Source organism: Fistularia commersonii, chromosome 13 (genome assembly GCF_037954325.1).
Source record: "Fistularia commersonii isolate RoL2024-O1a breed Wild chromosome 13, RoL_Fcom_v1.0, whole genome shotgun sequence".
Classification (NCBI taxonomy): Eukaryota; Metazoa; Chordata; class Actinopteri; order Syngnathiformes; family Fistulariidae; genus Fistularia; species Fistularia commersonii.
Window position 1 is genome coordinate 8,587,799 of NC_141296.1, and position 23,477 is coordinate 8,611,275.

Sequence of the window (23,477 nt, forward strand, 5' to 3'; positions counted from 1 at the left end):
TCAACACTAAGCATGATGCCTTGAGAAAGATTCTACTGGAATTATATGAGCTCGATTTTTTTTAGCAAGTGAGATGATCTGACTGCCTACTCTTTACTTGGATTTTGCTGCATTCCTTATGCTTAAAATTGTGCAGGCTTATAGGTCTATTAGGAATTTATCAAACAATGAACCCTATCAACCTTACTGTGTGAATGTGCCTCGGGTAAAAATAAGATAAAACTCTCCATTATGGGGCCTCCAAAATACATTTGCCCTCTACAATTGATCCACTATTGACAATTTACACTTCGGGTGACCTTTCATAACTGCACAAATACTTGAAAGGCAATAATGTTTCGAGAGTGAGCAGGAACACAAATAGTCTTCAGGACTTTACTGAATGATGTGATATAATGACTTAATAAACATTTTTGTTCTGGAGTTGTTTGATGATTCGGTTGTTTCTGGGATGGCACAATGAATTACTTTCATAACACAGGTATCCAGTACTAGTAAAATAAAAAGTATTTTCAGATATGGATGCTAAAATTCATCAAGGGAAATCATTTATCCAAGGATGTTTGGTATTTTGCATTTAAAATAAAGCTAAAAATGACTTCCATCCATCCACTCATTATCTACTGTCTTTCCTGCATTTAGGGTCGCAAGGATGCTGGACCCTATCCCAACTGTCATTGGCTGGAAGGCCCTGGGCCAGTTGCCAGTCGATGGCAGGACCATATACAAAGACAGACAACCATGCACTCCCTCGGTCACACATCTGGGTAATTTTTCCAAATCATTCCAATAATCAACCTGCAAGCGTTTGAATTGTGAGAGGAAACTGAAGAACCCAGAGGGAAAACCATTCAGACACAGGGAGAGCATGCAACCTCCACACAGAAACCCCCCTGTGGGAACAGAACCAGGATCCTTCGTACTATGAGGCAGAAGGAATGATAAAACAGATACATCAACAATTCTATAATTTGGGTGTAGTTTTATATGGAGTTGCAATGGCATCAGAAGGGGATGCAGAAAGCCGGTACTCAGTGTTCTACATAAAGTTTCACAGGTACTTAGATTCAAAGGCAAGACAGCCTTGGTGTCCACTTATTTATTGTGCTGATTTTATTTATCTTCACAAAATTACTAAATGTTATACTTGAGCTACTCTACATCCTTTCTGAGACAGAACAATCAGCTTCTGTGCATGGACACGGTACACAAACACAACATTCAGTCTTCAGCTATATTTCCATGATCTGCTGTCTGTTAAAGGTGAAACGTGTTCAGTTTCAGCGGACGGCCCTTTGGGTTAACAGGAGAGACAAAGGATTTGCCTATGTCCGAGGACATCAAATCATTATTTATGCGGCTGTATATTTTCTGGTAATGCCTGACCTGCCATTTGTTTCTTCCTGCATAGATGCTGGTGATAGATTTTAAAAAGCAAATCTCTACTGACTGCTCTGTTTTTAAATTTCTATTTTCTATCATTTTCATATGCGCTACGTTCTAAGACATTTAGGTGAACCATGAGGCCTTCCTGGCCTTTATGATTGTGACAACCATTGTAACTCTGGCTCTTCACTTTAATGGGTATGCTGTGGTCCATCCCTCTTCAATTACAACTTCTGTATGACTAACCTATGATGGTGAATAAGGAGTATGGAGAGGATGAAAGAACAGTCTTTTTTGGCATAGTAATGATACTGAAAAGGCAGTAAATATATAAGATTGGTTGGGTTCTACTTGAGAACTGATTGATGTGCCTTCTGGGATGCCCCCCAGCATGAAAGACCTACTAAGTCTGAGGTTTTCATTCCTGACCAAAAATCAATGATCCAGGATGTATGAGAGGCGAATGCTTCCTTTCCACCAATCATCTGTCGGTTAACCAAGTAATTGTCTTGTCCGAACGAGAATAGACACTGTAACAGAAAAGAGGCTAATTAATTGTATCTTCGTTTGAGAAAAAAAAACAAACAAACAGCAGGTTGAGCAAGAATCTCTGTAACATGTTCTTATAAAACACAACTAAAACACTTAAGGTACAATCTTCCCGAAATGAAACTCATGATAGAAATTTGGCTTTACTGGCCTCAATCAGTTCACCTAGTTTATTTGTGTTGAATTACGAGAAGGGGGTTTAATTTCATGGCATATGAATTTACTCTCCAAGGTTAGGCTTTCCATTTTACTTAAAGTGGAGACCAGGAAATAGTAAGTGTTTGTGGAAATAAGTGGAATTGGAATTGGCAGCACCTAGATTTGTGTTCAGTCTTGCACTTGAAGCAGCCTATGTAGAGTAAAGGATGACTAAAAAACAGCATTTTTTTCATTTAACTGCTTTGACATAAATGAAGACTAACCGAGTACAGTGGTAGAAACTTCTCATTTGAGGATAACAAGAGGTAAATTGTGCTTCAAAGCATAATATTATATCAGTTATGACAAGTGAATAGATTTGGCATATTGTGTCCTGCCTAGAGAGCATCACTACCAGTGCAATCATGGCCTAAAAACATTTAGTCCCAGCTGCGGGAGAAAGTATATACACATTGGCCAAATGCAAATGAAAACATACAATACAATATTAAGTGACATACTGACGAAAAAAAACAGTTTTCTTAATAACAAAACTATAAAAACAAAGAAACCTCTCAATAACTGAAACTTTTTTTTCTTGACAGTGTTGATATGACTTTTTTTAAAATCATATCAACAGTCCCGATACTATCCTATCATTATAATCCAGTCAAATAAGAAAGAATGAGACTATAGAGCTAAAATGCCTTTTCAAATCATTCACACCTTCTCACCACATTTCAGTCCAAGCGTCTCTCAGTACTGGTTCTTTAGTATTCGGAAGCTATCTATTAACAGTACAGTTAGTATCTCTTTACAGCATTGCAGCAATGTCTTGTGAAAAAAAAGGTGGGCTAAGTAGATGCTATGTGCTACAGAGCCATCTGGAAATGCATACTAATCTTCTACCAAGGACAAGAAACAAAGAAACTCAATGTTGATTCATTTGAATGGCTTATTAATTATTATTATTATTATTAATTAATGAATTATCCCAAAGCACACAATCCACTTCACAAGGACCAATCATGTTTACTTGAATAGAATGTGGGTTTGTTCAGATTCCATATTCAATTTGACATAATAATAATAATAATAATAATAATAATAATAATAATAATAATAATAACAATAATAATAATAATAATAATAATAACAGGATACTAAAAGCTGTATGAAAAAATAAAACATGAAAATATTTTACAGAATCCTAGTTTTACTCGAAGCAACTTTTACCCAAGTGACATGACCCTTTTTCGAGGTATGGTGACAGCAAATTGTAGGAGCAGTGATTTTCCTACCATTTTAATTCAGCATGAATATACCGTGTCCATCATTTGTGTGGGTAAAATATTACTGCAAATTGCCTAATCTATTCAACCAAACAGGGAGGTCATATGATAATTTTGGTCCTCTCTGAATCTCCGTGATTTGAACAGAGAATAGGACCTGCAGACGAGCGAGGCTGCCCAAGGTTGCTTCTGTCCCTCCTGTTAAGACACAGTTGTGTTGTATATAGTAAACAAGCAGACCTTTTGTTACTCTTCCCTTTTCAATGACGATCCATTTTTTCACTTTATATATGGAAACATTAGATTTTTTTTTTACCTTCAATAACACATTCCTTGGTGGCTCATGCTTATGCTATATAATCAAAAGTGTGGTTGGAGACGAGGGGGTTGGATTGGGGTATATAGGTGTGCGACAAGAAACAGTAGGTAATTACTTCAAGATGAGCATTTGAAAGCACCGTAAGCCTAAGTGATTTTATGCACTGGGCACAACAAATTTCTCAGACATTAGAACCCCTTCAAACTGAACAAGTTGTTCACCATCCAAAGGGTGCACTGAATAAGTACTATGGCCACAGGGCAATGTTGTGATGGTGCTCTCATCCCATCCACATCAATCCAGTAAAGCCTGAGGGATATATGAGGCTGCCCCTAGAAATTCCATATCTTGGCTGCCCCAAGAGATTCAAGTCATGAAAATCACAAACAGAATAAATGAGAAGTTGCCTTACACTGAGTAGGTTTAGGCTATATCAGTGATTGAGGCTTCTCATGGATGTTGGAAATGGGTCATGCATAAAACACACATTCATGACAGAAAAAGCAAAAATAACAAATATACGAAAAACTAAAATAAATGGCCCCTCCACAAAACATACCCATATAACAAGGTAGTTTTGCCCCAATACCACAAATGGCCGGGGTCTGCTTTGAAATACTGTATATTGTGGGCGCAGCCGATAGGATACTGATTCTCTGAACAACAACCAAGCATTTCTGGAGTTCTGTGGCTCTGAAAGATTCCCCGAGAAAGATAGAGTACAGTGCACACAGGTGAGCCCAACTATATATAACTCTCACTTCCATACTTGTAAAATGCATCTGATGGATTCCTCCCACCACAGATGAAATTCAATTTCTTAAAAATGTCAAACGCTCAAGACTCCCACCCCTTTTCAGCCTTTACCTGTTACTTTAAAATTCATGAAAGTACTTGCTTTGAGGATAAAAAATTGAATTCTAAATAAGTCTTAACAATAAATACATAATGAGTATGAAACTGTACACTTACATGCAAGAAAGTGAGCTTAAAATCAGTGAAAGCTAGAGGTACATGAGAGTTACAGAGAGGAAATATGTATAGGGTTGTTAGCAACATCATTTAAGATTCAAAGACAAATTCCTGTGTTTTCTCAAAGCATGCTTAAGTAAGAAAACTGGTATAATCAAATGCAACTATTTGACATTTACCAAACACAGATGGAAAATAGAAGGTAACACATAAAACACTGTCAGTCACTACAGTGGGGCTGGTGACAAACCCTCCAAGAGAAACAATCCACACTGCAGATGCATAGATCAATAGGTAGTTCAAGACAATTAGACGTCAGAGCTGCTCTTCAAGACAGATATTATGCTGAGTACATCAGCAATATTAGTATGTCTTAAATTATCTAGATGTTGGAAGGTGTAAATATTTCAAGTTCCAGTGTAACTGTATAAGATTTACACAGTCCTTAGAAAGGGCAAGATTCAATACCTACCTCTTACTCTCGTCCTCACACCCCATTCTTTATTAGCATGACAATGCGAATTGAAGACAGAGATGAAAAATCGTTGATTTTAGATCATGTAAATTATAACCCACTAATGTTGTAATTTAGAAATGGTTGTGTTGCCAGAGAAACAGGCCACGATTTCCAAAGTGGTAAAGTTCTGTTAAAAGTTGTTCTATTTTCATTAAAACATATCAAGATGTATTTGCCTCCTTCTGTAGGACAGATATTTCTTAAGGACTTACAATATGATACTGAGTTTTTTTTCTCATCATCTGCTTTTGAAATAGAATGTGTAAAGAAGACTTGCTGAACACAACACAGTGAAGACTTCTTCAAGTCTACCTCATACTTGTGGTTATGACAGTCTGCACATGGTCTTAGAAAATGTTATGCTAGGAAATGTTAACTGAATTCCATGTGCTGTTTTCAAATGTGAATGAATGCTATGGACAAGTGCTTTTACCCAGCATAGGGCATGTATTGTAGACCAGCTCAGCTTTAGTGTTTGAACACAAAGCCTGTTTGAGTTATGCACCAAGATGTGTTAGAAGGTAGAGAACACACACCTAAGGTTCTGTAACCATAGTTAGCAGCCGGCCACCGAGAGGCTGGACTGGAAGGGCTTTGATCACCTGCAATAATGGTGGTAATAAACAAAACAAAACATAAAAGAAGAAAAAATAGATAAAATGAAAAGAGAGAGAAAAAAGGGGAAGGAAAGAGAAAGGAGAAAAACAAGACAGAGAGAAAAGCATCAGAGAAGACACATTTCAGATCATTGTTAACAAAAACCCCATTCTAAACTTTAGCATTAGCCTCAATAATTGCCAGGGTCCCTTCAGACATATATTTAAATGAAGACACAAAACCATATGGAAAGACAAAGGGTACGAAAATGTAAAAGGGCTTCGTGTCAAATTTCAAGCAAAGCAGACAACAGAATTTGACACAGCGCTTTCTGTTTTACTTGGCCACATTCTAAGTCGGACAACAAAACATAGACTTTAAAACTGTAAAATGACAACAGAGGTTCAATTTTGTGGTCCTACCATTACGTGGTGTCCGTTTTCGACGATCACGGAAGGCTGCTCCAGATTGAAGGGCTTCCATCAGGCTGTCCATCACACCAGTTTCATCTCCCTCTGTGAAGTAGCAGATAATTGAGGCAAAATGTTTACAACACAATAAATGCATCAAGTGCATAGTGCTTGCATTTGATTATGTACAAGTGAAAATAAATACAAATAGATACTTCTTCTGAATAATCTGATTCAGAGAGACTGAATGTTCTCTAACAACAGGTGCATGAACGTTCACCTTACATCATAGTAAGACAGCTGTAGTTCTGAAATGAATATAAACAAGCCATTGATGTGAATGGATCGTATCTCATTGTACTCAACTCATCAGTGATAAATGGATTGCTGCACATAACTAAAGTGAATAAAGGATTCCACAGTTTTACAACCCTTACAGGTGATGCTATGCATGAGCATCTCTATTCACATTTGACTCCGGAAAAGGTTTTTCAGTTTTTCAAATATATTTTAGGAGGGGGAAAACCACAAAACAAACAAACAACAAACCTTACATTTTTTAACCTGCTTTTCACACGTTGTTTACTTTGACAGTGATTTAGTTGACAACTTCCACCTTTTTATTATGTAGACCAAATTGTTATTTCTTCCTTTATTCTAGAAATTTAACACATGAACTTTATGGGTAAAGCATATTTTTATTGGTTAATTCATTGATTAATTAGTACTAAACAGTAGTATAGTGGCACAGCGGTGCAGTGGTTAGTGCTTTGGCCTCACAGCACGACAGGACCCTGGTGCGATTCCGACAAGGAGATCTTTCTGTGCGGAGTTTGCATGTCCTGCATGGGTTTCTTTCTGATTCGCTGGTTTCCTCCCACAGTCCAAACACATGCAGCAGGTTAATTGGAAAAATTGCCCTGAATGAGTGAGTATGTGAATGGTCATTTATGTACGTGGGCCAGTGATTGACTGGTGAAATGTTTCGAATGTACCCCCCCTCTAACCCGATGACAGCTAACCTCCAGCATCCCCCACAACCCTGAGAGGAGGATGAGCGGCAGACGATGGATGAATAATGGTATAAGGGTGTTTTTTTCAACAGGCACATATTTCCTGATATTAAATTTGCTTCTTTTTAAACTTATGGCATTCTAAATTATGCTTTTTTTTCTTACTTCATTGGTCAACAGGGGTCACAACACACTTTTGTATCACCATCATATCAGTCCATAAACTCACACAGTCCTACACTGTTGGCATAGCCAGCTAGGAAATCTGCCAATTTTTTAGTACCGCATTTAGATCCAGTCATATAGTAATAGTACATCAAGAGATATTAAGGTTATAGTAGATTGCTCAAGGACAATTTTACATGGTAATGCTTAAGCTGAGCCTCTCTTTATTAGATGACTATCCCTTCTGATCCATGCAGTCTCAATAACCTTTGACCTTAACATGTTTGGCGTGAGCAAAAAGGACATCTCGCCACCATGTCCCAGCCAGAATAAAAAGTACAGATGGCCCATTTGTGTTCCTTGCTCATAAGAGCTCATCTTTGCAGTATATTTCCAGAAACATTTAGGAAACGGTCCTGCACACACATGGGGGAAACTTATTACATAAAAGGCCCTCTGAACCAGGGTCGTTCTTGCTGTGAGGCAGAGATGCTCCTTGCCATCTTTCCTCTACATAAAATCAAATTGCCAAGTATAAATATTAATTTAGGAAGGACACTGAAGTCTACCTGTACTTTCAGCCATTAGTCTCTCAATCCCCCTCAATTTTTTAGTTTTGTTATTGCTAAAATCCTGTTAATGAATTGATGAAAAAAATTTCGTACTACTGTAATAGATATCTGGCAATGTATTATTGCCCAACACTGATGCACAACACATTTGAGACATTTTGTTTTTTTTTGTTATAAACCTTGAAAATCTGGGCAATTGAATGCTTTCCTTTAGTGTTAGGAGACAAAAGTGAATAGAGTATATAGGTATTGGGCCTGTTACTTAGACCTTCTCTCTTTTCAGTGAACTGAAAACTAAGACAGAGTAGGCACAAAGAGTTTAGCAGCTAATATAAGTAGAGGAGCCTCAGGATGAAAGCATCGCCTGATGGTCATTGACAGATATTCTTTCTGTGGCTAATGCAGGGAAGCTAAGTGCTCTTTACAAAGATTTAGTGTGGAGCCACTCAATACTTCAGTGTTCTATCATTGCTCAGTCAATGACACCAGCCTTCAAAAGCAGTCTCCTGGCTTACCTTTAGTGTGCAAAGTACATTCATGAAGCTAGAGCACTAGGCAGTTGTACACTTTTTACAACAACTTAAAAATAAATAGATACGTAAATAATAAAAAGGAAAAAAAAACTTCAGTGGTTTTTGAGTTCAAAAATAAATATAAGTTCCATAACTAGGTTATCTATCTCATTGCACCAATACTAATGAGTCCAGTGGCACTCTTTTATCATTCTAGGCTAGAACAGGCATTATTTCAAACTGGGTTCATTAGGGTGACTTATTGTGTAAGTTGAGAGTTGGACCTTGATTCTTTTGCATACATAAGTGACTTTTCCATTTGTAACATTTGCCATCAGGATCAAGGCATCTATTGCTCCATTCTGGTTTACAAATAGTTGAACTGAAACATTTCAAGATTGAAACTGAGAAATGATTGTGTCGCTACCACAGAGAAAGCAAGCGCATAAATGTGATGTCACACTGTTTTAATCTAGTATGCAGGACACTAGGATTGATATTATCATTACAGCCAGGGAGCAGACAAAAGTTAACCTTCATGTTACTGATAAAACGAAAGTAATTTCATAATAAATGACATTGGTCTTCGAATGTGATTTTCTTCCGTAACAACAGCTGGTAGCGCTTTGACTGCAAATTATTTCTATTGGTCTTCCTGCTAAAACATTAATCAACTGTATTTAGTTCAGAAAATACCTGACCAAAATAGTTTTCAATGTGATATTGATTAAAAAAAAAAAAAAAATCACAATCTTTGCATACAGTCTTGTCATATTTGTTGTTGTAAATGACCCAATAAGAGTCAGATTTGGTTAGCCAATCAAGAGCAAAGCATCATATAAGTTAACTGGGTGCATCCTTTAGCTATGGGTGCCACTAGTGGTGTGAAAATAGGGACCTGCTGATGTTTTCTGTTGAGGAATCTTTTCATAAATGTCAAGTTTGAACATGTGTGTGGATTTAATAAGTAAAGGCTGATTTCTCTTAACTTTCAATAATACAAAAGTTAAATTAACGTCATTAATGTCTAGGGTTCACTGTTATATGTATTGAAAATGTATTTACTGACAAGTTTGTGGCAGGTAAGAATCTAACCAACCTGCAATCATCCAAACACCAAAGATACTAACATTAGAAATGGTTATAGTTTTGGATGTTTCTAGTTTTCAAGCAACTCTTCCCTCGTACTCGCACAAATTTTGCTCTCTATCCCATTCTTTCTTTTTCTTCCTCAAGTCAGTCCCAAGGGCTATTTTGAAATCAAAGTATCTGGTTATCTGTGCTGTGCTTAAAAGCAATCCTGATTAAATCAAGCTTAATTAGACCAGCTTTATCAGAACAAAACCAAATCTAAGCCAAGTGCTTATCTCAAATTGCAGAGCTATACCTCAGATAATAAGCTTGTTGGTTTAAAATGAGGGAGCATGGATTCTATTTACTACAGACCAAATGTAGCACTTGCAGCAGCAATAACTCAAAAGATTTTTAGTCACTCCTAACTCCTATGTAGGATATTGGGGGTATATTGCAAGCCTTACTAAAGCCAGAAAGTGTTAAATGGCAGGTAAACATTTATCTACAACCACCTTGACACAAGAAACTTTTTGACAGCTACTTTTTCACTGCTGTCTTCACAGAGACCTAGACATCACAGGGGGCAGCTGACACTTTGATCAATTTGTCCTACTTCTAACTTAACTGTAGAACAATTCATCATTTGTAATGGCTGGGACTTCAGAGCCCTGGTAGACTGGGGTTCAGGAAGAGGACTGCCGACACAAAGAAACAAAATGACTAAAATGGGAAACATAGTCCCCTGTCAATGAACAGCACTAAATTAACTATTTCCTAATGGACTTCAGGTCAAACTTTAGCAAGTACAATTACAGCAGAAACATTTGTGACCTCAGAAATAAAAAAAACTGATGAAATATGTGAAAATTTGCAGTTGAAGCAAATCACTGAATTAAGTGATCCTCATTTTAGGATTCATATATACAGTAAATATAAATACCTATCAATAGCTATTAAGGCACTTACATGACACAATGACAAATTGCTAGTCTACCAAAAAACAAACAACAAAAAAAAAACAAAAAAAAAAAACAGCAATTATTTGAGCAAATTTATTGTGGAAATCCCTAAAGCAAACTTTCTTTAATAATTACTGTTACATTGCCTACTTCAGCAAACATTATTGCCTCGTTCAAACCATTCACTCTTGTCTTATTTTGAGCTGATAAACCTCAGGCAAATATTCGTCTACTCCTCATTAACAGCAGTCGTAGACTGCATTCAAGGGAATTACAGCAAAGCTAACCTTTTATGCCGAAAGATCATTCTCAAGAGGAAAGATCCCCTCTGCTCACAGGAAATTGCTTTCTAAATGGGTTAAGATGGGCTAAGACCCAAGACATTGACAAACCCTCCCAGTGATGAAACACCTTGTGGGCACCTCAACAGACAGCCGCAAGGTCCTGTAATGATCTTATTAAAGCTTCTGGAAGAGAGGGATGAAGAAGGGGCTTCTGCACTTTTAGGTACTTTTTTTAAACAGTTAAATCTTTAACAGCAGAAATAACACTCCTAGAAACTCGACCACGGCGAGATAGTTTACAGCTCAATATATTTCCTCTTGATTCTTGCCTAACCACAATCTTAAATAACCACCATTCTGACCTGACTCTCCGATGGAACAAGAGGGCATGTTCAAGTGTGTTATATATTGTCAAGCAGGCAACATCACATTAACTTATCGGGAGGGACAGTAAGAGCATATTCTCTCCGTGGGAATGACATAAAAATACCATACATAATATTGTAAAAACTCTGCTAGTTGCAACTTTACCATTTCTTCTGAGAACTTATTATCAAAATCAAAGATCAGCAGCTACAAAGAAATAAGAGAAAATGAAGACCAGTGATATCCAAAGAGTACTGACACATTAATTTAGAGAAAAAGAGACAGACAGGCTCATTCCTACGACTTCTTCAAAGGATAGTGGTTTAGGTTGAATGCAAACCAAAGTGTGGTTATATTTTCTGAAACTACAGCAGACACAGGACACAGGGATTCTTATTATAGAAAAAAGATGCTGGATGCATTAACAAAACAGAGAAGCTGAATTCAAAACAGGGGAAGACAGGGGACGCAGCAGTAGTGCATATGCAGTGGGTTATTAGGGACTAGTGGAACAGGGCAACATTGTTCATTTGGGGGTGGAATCATACGAACCTTGTCTCTGACATTCAACTTGATGTAATATGCTTGTAATGGTGTCACCAAAAAGGTCTGGAATTTGACGTAAACAAGGTAAACATATAGAAGATAAAAAAAAAGCAGTGCTCACTAACGGTTTTCAATCAATCACAGCACCCTCTCTAGTAGATTGAAATGTGCAAAATATTCTCCTCTTTGTCAAAATAATGAATTTGACAATACAGATATTGGGCTTTGGAGGGATGCTACTCTCCACCACTATTCATTTCATTTTCTGTAGCCTGGTACCTGGTCAAAATTCCTTGGGATGAGATCTAATGAGGGCTTAGAAGCTTTGTGCTTGATGAACTTAAACCACTGTCAAAGAGAAATTCTGAGAGTTACACTTTACCTCAGCCCAACCCCACTATACTTGCAGAGAATACGAAAAAGAAAGGAAAGCATGAAGAAAGGAACAACTATTTTTTTCACAACGTGCTTTGTTTTTGAACACATTTGAGCCCATCTGTTCCCCCACAGAAAGTCACCTGTGCAATTAACCTAGCCCATTAGCCGTGAAACAAAGGCCTCAGTGGAAGGAGAGGGTTACCACTTTGTGGCCAGGTGGAAAGGCAAAAACCACACTTTCTTTTAATCTCATCTCTCTACTCTCACATTGCAGACTCCTGTTTTGTGTAAATTCACAACTGAATTCCAGCATCACCATCTTAGCAAAAACCTGTACTATTCAGTATCCTGCTGTCTACTCTCCTATTGTTCAGGTTTGAGAAAAAAAAAAGCTCTTTCTTGCCTCCCTCCACTGTTGTCCCAGTAGCCCTTAGACCATGGCTGAGGCTGTTAATGTTATAAAGAGCACAGAGAACATACATGCCCAAAGGACAGCAGCCATGCACCTATTTGATGTGTCTTCTGCCTGCTTTATCTCTATCATCTCTTTTTTGATTTCCCAATAGTCAGAACAGAACAGTATAGCCTGACAAAGGCTTTGACATAAAAAAAGACCCAAGTAACTTCTTAGACTGACCTCAGTCTTTACTGGAGCATGTCTACGAGTCAACTTGAGACAAGACAATAGGGGAATGGATGGGTAGCAAATAAGAGTTTTGCCTTCTGATTGATTTGGATTGTTTTCCTGTAACCTGACAAGCAAGCCTATTCATGTCCCTCCTTAATCCATTTAAAATTGTTACTTTGTTCCTCCATTCCAGTGGGAAAACATGTTTCTAAATTATTCATTCAGCGACAGGCCCCTGATACCGAGGTCAGAGTGACAGAGGATGAAGAATCACAGTGCAAGGTCAGGATATTCTAACAAAGGAAGAAGCGTGAGGTGAGTGTGGCCCAGTGATTGGCATTCATGAAGTAGAGGAAAAGTTCTGACGCTGGGCTGCCTTGGTCACTGTAGGCCTGAGCCTGAAGGAATAAGGATGTCCTGGCTACAAGAGACAGGGGGAAACATGTAGAGAAGTTGGAGGCCGACAAGGGAGAGATGAAAGTGGATTAGCCGCCATGGCGATTTGCATTCTGTGGTGGAACGAAAGCCCCTGCGATGCCCCGAATAGCTGGATGCATGAATAAGTAAACAAACAAAAACAAAAATAAACCCTCCATCTGGATGGATGTTGCCAGGTCCCTAGTGACCCAAAACAGTGTGTGTGTGTGTGTGTGTGTGTGTGTGTGTGTGTGTGTGTGTGTGTGTGTGTGTGTGTGTGTGTGTGTGTGTGTGTGTGTATGTGGTGGGTAGGGCACATTGCCTGCATGCAATGTAGTACGCACCATGCTTCCACATTTTTTTAGTTTGAAAACATGAATCAACCCCACCATCCAGTTACCAAATTACTACAACTGTCAATCCATTACTTTTGGCAATTTTGCCCAGCAACACCCCTGAGACACAAGGGAGAATGCCATTCCGGCAATAACAGATGTGGATTTGACACACTTTCTGAACCAGATCATCGTGTCAAGGGGGCCAGAAGGGTGTCAAAGTTGAAAAATCAGTGACATGACATACATAATGTGATCACTTCCTTCCCAGTTTAAAAATAGCTAAAATGTTAAAATGCGTGTGTGTGTGTGTGTGTTTGTGTATATGAATATATGTGTGTGTGCGTGTGTGTGTTTGTGTGTGTGTATAATGACATACTTTAATCAGACAATAAAAAGATATGTTCATGTACTGTGTATTCTCGAGGTTGGGTGTTTGATGGGGTTATTAAATATAACAGATTTTACCTTTATTTCACATTTGACATAGATGCAACACTCATTCTTGGCATACAAAAAACAAAACGCACAAAAAAAAACCTGTTATGTCGGAGACAAAATTACACTGTGTCATATGGGAAGCATCTTGGACAGATGGTACACTATTATGTTAATAGGCCAGGGAAATATGGTGTGATAAACCAAAAGGGGGGCCTGTGTCAAAGGTGAAACATGGTGACAGAATTTTTTTTGTGTCCTCTTAGAAATATGCGATTGAATAACAACATGCTGGCAGTACATTAATATAAACATACACTAATAATGGTCATTTGTGACTGTTAATGTCCGATTCACTTAATAGATTGTGGTTATAGAGATGAAAAAGATTTGAAAGGCATTTTGACAACTGTCAAAGACAAGTAACTGTGCTGTTCCTTCCAGTGATTACAAGGACAGGACTGACACAGAATGATGTGTCATACTATACTCACAGTAGCTTAACTATACAGATATTCACAATTTGCAACTTCTAATATTAGATTCAGTTATATATGAACCAGGTTACTGCGATGAAAGGGACATCAAAGCTAATTTGACATGCAGAAGTATATCAGGAAGTTATAAACACTCTAGGAATCAGCTCCAGGAGGGTGCAGACTCCCCATATTAAATGAGTGGCACATTTAGTAGATGCTGAGTTCTGGAATCCAGATAAAGATAACATCTGAACCAAATCCCACATGGGCTGTTTGCATCAGTGAAAGGCGGCGCTGTCGGGGGAAGTTAAATGGATTTGACAATGAATTCTGATGTTCTTTGTAGTGAGGGTAATTAGGTTTGATTGACTGTAAAATGACTGGTGAGGTCCAGATCTGAAAGGGGAAATGATCAGACACTTGAACTTCCATAAATTAACGAGATTCATCTGTGTCTGTGCTGATTTAACCATGGAGAAAATCATTTATGAATGCAACAGGAGGGAAAGAAGGCAGGATAAGTTAAGAGCACCATTCCCTCTCAGCCGCGCACTGCTCCAGCGTTCTCCGCGCACAACAAAGCTGAACTGTAAACAAATTAAACACATTTATTTTATTTACAGTTCACCCTGGATGATATTTTGTGCGCAGTTTGGAGCAGTGCACGATTGCACAAACGGGCGGCTTAGAGGGAAAAGTGGTTAAGAGAGAGAGAGAAAGAGAAAGACACTCAGGCAATATAAGGTAGGAGACTATATCTGATGGATATTTTGACTCCTTACTTGCGCAAAAAAGTTTGATCAGGTGGAAGTGATTAATACCTTCTCAAAGAAAACTGTTAAGTGATTTTTTTCAGCAATTTTTCAGTCTGTTTATTGTTCTGTTCGCTTTTTTTTGTTTCTTGTCTGAAGTCTTTGAGCCACAATTGTGAGGCAAATTTTGATTTTGACGGAGATATGGTGCAATTTATATTCTATAATAATAAACTGGGTGCAAAAAAAACATAATCCTCATGTACTTGCCATAGTCTTACAAGGATATGATTTCATTGACCAATTTACACAGCGTTTCAAGGAAACCGTTAGCTTTCCATATTCCATGTTGATAGCTAAAATTGATGAACAAAGACGAAGCAGCACTTTAAGTCTTGACATTACACACATCTGATGTCCACTGAAAACATTTATGTGGACACAGACACTAGATGGATTAAACGACGGCAGATATTCTTCAAGTATTTGTCCTTTTGCTTCTGTATTCATATATCTTATGATTTTGGTTTTAACAGTGAAAACATCTGAGCTCTATCCCAGAAACTGTACAAGACACGGACCTTCGTCCTCTGTACCAGCCCCTGAAAATGCCACTTGTCAGGAACAACAAAAATATACCAAGACATACAGGCCTTGAGTGGCATCAACAAGAGGTGACATTAAAGAGGACAAACAGTCACAGACTTGGTACAATATATCATCATTACATTCTGTAAAGATCTGTCCTTGCTCATTAAATTCTATATGAAACATGAAGGTCATCTTTGGCCCTATAGGGCTATTGATATTTCCAAAGCTAAACTGAGAAATACAGAGAATCTCTCATGAAAAAAAACAATAAAATAAATTCTTTGATCTTCTTGGGTTTCTGACCTTCACAACTTTGTACGCTATCTACCCTGGTAATATTGTTTGCCATGTCTGCAGTGCGGTGTACAGTGAATGCAAACAGCTAACCAACCCCTTCCATGTTTGGTACATATCTACAATCACCTCGATGGAAAGGCTAAGACACACACACATATGCAGGGGCCAACCAAGAGCTCTAAGCTCACACAAAACAACCAGCTCCCCGCCCCCATGTCTGGCCAGCCAGCCAAATGCTTAGACGTATATCAATTTTGCCCCACCTACATATGTTATGTACAAATTTCGCCTACTAATTGGAAAAAAAAAAATCCTGGACCTTGCTGATAAACTACTTATTTTCTCTTTCTTTTAATTCTTTAAAAACGCATCCTTCAAATAAAAAAATAATACAATCACTCTTGAACAAAGAGCAAAAAACAAACAAACAAACAATATGTATAGTAGGGGATAACTGCATTACTGATATGTATAAAACAGCCTCTCTGAAGTGTTGAGGGTTACGGATAATTTTAGGAATCTAATAATATCATGTTACATAAGCAATGTGTTTTCCAGTCAAATAACCCTAAGTTATGTGTCTAGCCAGTGTATTATAGCGGACACTATTGATTCCAATACAAACTTGCACTTTTCACCTTTTTTTTTCAAAGTTTGAAATACCAACGTTTTCCAAATGTTAAAATGGAAAAGCCTTTTCCTAGACTTTGAAAACTTTACCTTTGATATACCTTTTTGTTGTGCTAAAAACAAGGCAATAAGTTAAATTGGAACCAGGCAAAAGAAAAAATGCAATTTTATATATTTCACAATTTCCCTGATAAACTGTACCTGAGAAAGAAGCCTGTGTTATATTAAGCAGTCAAATAAGTCTTCCAATAGTTTGTGGTTTTTTTTTTTTTTGTGCCTTATGCCAAGCCAAATTGTTCTCAAAGCAGCATGTGTGTTTTCTGGGTCTGTTAAAAGCTTAGTGAAGTTGACTGGGGTATAAAGTTGACATGTGTGCACAGACACTTGCCCTAGACGGGGGTAGTGACCCTGGTGATACAAACTGGCCAGAGGGTCCTGCTACTACTAACAAATGCTACAGAGAAACAAAGTCCAGATGCTCTTGCATGCTCAAACTCAACAGACCAGCATGTTCCTTGGGTCACTGTTTCATATGCTACAATAAAATTTATATCTGCTCAAATGAACTTCATCTTTAATCTTGCCCTTTTTGACAGAAGTTTGGATTTTTTCTGCACTGTTCAGCAGTTAATTTCCTTTAAGTTCAATAATTTAGCTGATGCTGAACATCTGGTCCATTTATGAGAATATGGAAATCCACTTAGAGAAAGTTAAAACAAATTGAGTGACCTTGTAATGGTTTTAACAAAATCCACATGGATTTATGGGGAAACATATTTAGTTCTTATGCCATACACCCTCTATTACCATTGAGAATGTGTGCATACAACTAGACAGACAAACAGCACCAAATGTGATATGAGTGAAAAAATTGTTAATTTTGATCAGATTCCCAAAAGCATTTGTCTTCTCCCCTCCTCCATCACCCGGGTAGAAGCTAAATGAATTAAACCCTCATTAAATATGCATTTCATTATTAATCATTTGCAACTGAAGAGGATTTGGCTGCAATTTGTGAAATGACATAAACCTATTGCTTTTCAAAAATAAGAGACCATGTATTTAATTAATAAAATACTTATTTAAATGTAATTGAAAACATACTATGAGGTACAAAAAGTGTGAGTGGATCTGATAGATAAACCACAAATCTCATAATAAAAAGACCTTATGTTTACACCATTTGCCCATCCTAGGGGATTTGTGAATGTAAACAAACAACAATAAGGTCAGCAATTTTTCTTTCAATTTTAAAACAGTCTATCAGCCTATCCAGCACTGACATTAGCTTCCTAGCCTTTCAAAAGGAAAACTACTCACAAAGTTTGTCATACATAATTCTTTGATGAAAGGAATGATAAATACAACTCTGTGTCCTACATAACCTTATTTTCATTAGCCTTGAGAAATAAACACTGCTGATCCTCAGTATAAAAAAGTGACGTTAATAGTTCTCTCAAAAAGCTAACTCATTAAATATCTGAAGTACATAGATATTTTGTGTAGAATGGGTGAAAAGAGCGAATACTCTCAAATCAACAGAGCCAAACAATGAAGTCATGTGCATAATGAACAGTCTGCTATGTAAGTTCCAAATCAACAACTTAATGAAAGCCTGAGAGAGAATGCCAGATGAAGAGACCTTGCTTTTATAACCAGCAACTTGCCTCTGGCTAAAAAGTGGTTTTCTTTTCACTGGATCCATTTAAATAGATTCACCATTAGATTATCCCTTCTTTCATCAGATTTAACACAAAAAACAGTTAGTCCCTTGAAAAAGGAATTATTCAAAAGTTTGATTAAAATGTGTAGTCGATACAGGGAAGAACATTGGCAGTGAAATAAAAACAGCTGGGGTTTAGTACATCTAATAAAGAGCATATTTATTAACTGCCAAGGTCATTGTGATTAGGACACTCCAGCAAGCTAGGTGTTATAGTAGAGGACAATCTCCCATATCTCCAAGGCTGCAGGCAACATTGTCCATGTCACCCTAGTGTTTTATTCATATGACTCGTATTATGGCATTCAGTGAGCCAGATCCAAATCTGCTCTGGCTGAAATATTTAATATTATACCTTTCTTCTCAACCCTTCTCCATCTGGTTAGCCAGGATGAGAAAGAGGGATATATGGCCTTTTTCAGCACAGCAATGTTGGATTATTAAAAGTAGAGCTTTCAAAGAGGTCACTGCTAAGGGAGGAAGAGTATTTAAAAATGCAGTGTGCATCAATTATCTTGGAGAGTTTGTGACATACTGAGGACTCTTTTCATATTTCCCAATATAAAAGAGCTATGGGAGAGGTCCTTGGCTAGCACAGGCATTTTGAAGCTGGTAAAGTGTTAAAATCCTGGTACAATTGTAAACTAAGACAAAAAGACCACACTGACTTCTTGTAAAGACTCTTCAGGCTTGAAATTCCTCCTCAATGTAATTGGCAAATCTATACAAAGGCGTTCCACACTGCTTCTCTTATTTTTCATGCTGGAAGCTCTTGGAACTTACACTAAGACTAAGAGGTTAAAGGTAGTGCTGCTGGAAAATATCACAATGTTTTACAGTCGTAAATCTAACCTGATGCTAGCAGCTTTTGATTGGAAAACTCAGGATAGGGGACATATGGAGGGTAAATTGGTGGTGAAAGACCACATACGTTCTAGTTTATCTACAGTACTGGACCAATTTGGAGAACAGTGAGCAGTGGATAAACTTGCAACAGGCAAAATACATAATAAAGGATCGGGTGAAGGGTTTCTAAGCTTGCTGTCTTGGAGACATAAATGCATACCAGTAAATCACACTCCATAATAAGACAGTTGAAGTAAAGCGGTAAAAGAGAGAGGGGTTGACTGGACTCTCATATGTTATCTTGTCTTTTCTGCTACTGAATCTGTACAACACACAATTGAAACAATTTTTCCATCCTCTGTTCTCTTTAACTCCCCACCTGTCTTTCCCTGTGTGACTCTGTATTGGCTCCAGGAGATGTGGCATACCTTTGTTCATGTCAATCAGCTGTTTCTTCTTCTGCTGGCGCTCCTGTTTCTCACGTTCTGCTTTCTCCTTTGCCAGCTTAGCTCTCTTGATCTTCTCCTCCATCTCCCTCTTCTTGTGGTTCTCCTTTACTGCTTCCTGATGAGGCACACACATTCCCCAACACACACAAATAATATCAGAATTTTCCCACTGCTACCATCTATCTTTAAGTGTCTTCAATTGTGTTCAGAAGAAGCAGCATGCAATAAGCAAACTTTTATTTCTAGAGGGGTTTGATAGTTAGTGGTAAGCAGCTGGAAAACAAACTGCAAATCACTCCGTGTACATCAACCTATTCATTGTCAAGGTCTCAGCTTCCAACTACAAATTTTCAGTCACACAGTGCTGATTCACTCTCACTAATGCATCAATATGACCCATTATACATATAAAAACATAGTGAGAAAGTTCAGTGGTTCATCACACACATTTATACATGCAAAAGTGTTTAAGTATTTACTTTGACAGTTTGATATACAGCATTGCAGGAGGGAATTTCTATATATACACTGTATATGAGAAAAGACAGCAATATCATCCTCTTGAGCCGAATGAGCCGAAATGTCAGGAAGGAGTCAGGGAAAGGGGGGGGGGGTAATCAGGGGTACATATTCAGCCCTTTCTTAATATGTCAGTTTGCTCTTGTGCCAACAGGGAGTAAGATGCAATTGTTTGACCTTTGGAGACAACAAAATGTCCCATCATCCCAGGTTGTGGTGTGGTTCATGACAGGTTCCACTTTAGGTGATTGTGTATGTGTGTGCGAGGTCATACATACGAGTCCTGACTATCTTGTACACTGGCATGAGTTTTCCTTTTGCTCAATGTTCGTCTTTCTGCATTGCATAAATGCAAGAAAGTGTCACTTATAATCTAGGAGACAATTAAAAATTATGAATGTGTTGTAAAAAGCAGGAAAATGGGGAAATAATACGAAAAACGAGAATTGAAAATACAAATATGTGCAATAGGGTTGCACATAATGAAATGTGTGTGTGTGTGTGTGTGTGTGTGTGTGCATAGTGGTTGCAGAGGAGGCAGGACCACCTCAGGTACCCTGAGATATGACTGGCCATCAAGGCTTTTACAAACTGGACACCTTGCAACTGATAGCAGCGCTGCGCCACCCAGCCTAGCATCTTAATCTTCATGCTGGTCCAGCTGCTGTACCAGGTGGTGTAGCAGCCGGTCAAGAAGCTCAGTATGGTGTCTTGGTCGAAGATCCTGTCTTTTACCTGTTTCTCAGGCTTTGATGAACAAATCAAATAAATGTTGTTGCACTATGCCCCCTATGAAATGCCTGTGTTTTACAGGTGTGTTATGTTAGCAGCAAAAACTGAAGGGTTACAGGAATCGCAAGAAAGGAAAAAGAAAAGACCATGTCTGTCAATAGTACAGCTTTGCTTCACGTTGAAGGACCCTTATTGGAGAAAAGGGTAATGAGATAATTGGGGCAAAATAGGGGGAAGAATAAAGATACGGGCAACTGGGATACAATGAGGTTAGCCAGGTCTGCATTATAAAGCAAAAATAAAATGTGCATGTGTTATGTTTTGTGGACATCATGTAAATAAAAAAGATATATTCCTTAGCACTCTGTGAAGACTGGGGAAAATTATGGTGTTATGTTACACAAAGTGTATTACTATACAGGTGTTTTCAATAAACAAACCTTTATTCAGTAGATTTTGATATTACATAAACCGCTACTTGGTGCACTGTGTTGAAGTGGGAGGCATTATTGACAGAATTTGAAACTGAATTCTGTCCTTATTCACCTGCAAGACTTGTATCATTTTGAAAAATGGCGATGCACAGTACTTAAAGGATAAACTATGTAGATGGAAACAAATAACTTGCCACTTTTTTCACACTTCTCTGAAACAGCCCTCTTTAAAGAAATTGTTGGATTGCTGTTAAGAAAACCCTTTATGTCAATTGCTTGAAAAGCAATACGGGGTTTTCTTGACAACCCTGTATTTCGTAGAGGTGAGAGCATAAATAAACAGTTGTTTCTTTCCGTCCTTAATCAAAACATATGTACACATCTGTTATATATATGTACAATATATCTATTTTGCTTTATACCTCATAAAATATAAAGAGGTCTCTAAACTGTAGAAAGACAACTGTTGAAAAAAAAATATCTTAAAACAACTATAAGGTCTCCTAGAATTCAAGTAATTTATTTAATGCCAAAGTAATATTTGGATCACAATTTCATGTAACATGAGAAAGTGTTTGATTGTATTGTCTAAACATAAACATTGTCTGACCATGAACTTAGTTATTCTCTTGATTAAAAAAAAAGTAATTATTTGGAATTCTAATGGAGCTGTAAATATAATCAATAGTATTACTTCCAAGTGCTTCAAACGATCATTGGGTATGAAAAATGCAATGATATAAAGACAAGCACAAATTATACCAAATGAGAAAAAATAAATAAAGAAAGAAAGGTAGAATAGCCCTCAGTTACCATTAAGCAAAAAAGGCCAACATTTAAGAATGGGTCTCATATAATTTGAGGAAAAAATTACAAGTTCAAAATGCTGGCCCTTAAATTCCCCAGATCTCAATCCAATTGAGCACTTTGGAATGTGCCACACAAAACAAGTCTGATCCATAGAGCCCCTTTCTTGCTTCTTCCAAGACTTTAGGGATCAATGGCAAATGTTAGGGTACCGGTAACCATATAACAGAATACAACCGAAAATCTCATGGGGCCCATGCTTCAATGGACCTAAACGGTTAGGTGGCAAATGGGGGACCCTAACTAAAGCAGGTAGGTGGTGTTTTGGCTGACTGATGTATCTGTATCTCAATGCATTATACATGTAGCCCTTCGGTCTCAGGGCTATGACTATCCATGCTCTGAGAGGTTGGAGAAAAAAAAAAGTGTGATTGATTTGCAAATTAATTATGCAGATAGAGTTGAAATTTAACTTGAGTTTACATCACAGCTTGGAGAGGGGAAGGAAAGCAACATAAAACCAGATGTAATTGGAATTGAATAAAATTGTTTAATATGGAAGCTTGAAAAAGGAAAGTGCAGTTATAATTATAAGGAAAAAGGGGCAGATTGGCTGCTGCTCAAATCAGCAAAAGGAATAAATACAAAGGGAGTCCTCCCTTTGTGAGAGAACAATCTACTACTTTGGTGAGTGCAGGTAGAATAAAGGGGAAAAAAAAAAACTAAGCTACCTGAAATGGGAGGGGGAAAGAAACACAATCAGCACCCCCAACAACCTCACAATATCAGCCTCAACAACACAGGTTTTGGCCCAACAAACAACACAGTACAATTAATAATCCTACCTAACACAGCATTTCCCCATGGTTTGCTGCCCCTCAGCTGCCCCCATGAATGATTGTGACCTGCTTTAAAGAAGTCAGCGCATGGTGATTGGCCACAGTTGATTGACTTCGGATATTCTGATTGACAACATAGAGCACTCGCATGAGAATTTAAAAAAACACCAAAATGGTGGGCGGGCACTGACCATAACAGGAGAAAAAAACAAAGGTAGCACCATGTAGGACCTAACATATTCTAAGCTAGGAGACAAATTCCAAGGTGGTCACACTTATAGCCCCTGTTGCTTCTCCGATGGATATCACTTGCAATTGTCTATCTTTACAATGCACACAAACAAAATGCTATGTAGCAGGTCCAATCTACTGTCAAGGGCATTCAAAATTTCCATTCCCAGATTTGTTCTTTCAATAATTCATAAAATGTGTTTGCTTTTTTCCTTGCCCCTGAACAACAATACATCTCCAGCAGCCTGGCTCTCCACCTATGCATACAAGTTTGCTAGTCC

At 37.8% G+C, this 23,477-nt stretch overlaps 1 protein-coding gene across 4 annotated transcripts in view; it reads right to left on the minus strand.

The window, feature by feature from the left end:
* diaph2 (diaphanous-related formin 2) overlaps positions 1-23,477 on the minus strand; it is a 339,738-nt gene that overhangs the window by 42,395 nt on the left and 273,866 nt on the right. For 3 of the 4 annotated variants that reach the window (XM_086157743.1, XM_086157742.1, XM_086157741.1), the window contains 3 exons: positions 19,614-19,749; positions 6,193-6,285; positions 5,710-5,775 (listed from right to left, as the gene is read on the minus strand). In XM_086157743.1, coding sequence (XP_086013869.1) covers positions 5,710-5,775; positions 6,193-6,285; positions 19,614-19,749 — 295 coding nt within the window. The remainder of the gene's footprint in view (positions 1-5,709; positions 5,776-6,192; positions 6,286-19,613; positions 19,750-23,477) is intronic. The other variant, XM_086157744.1, reaches the window with a different exon arrangement.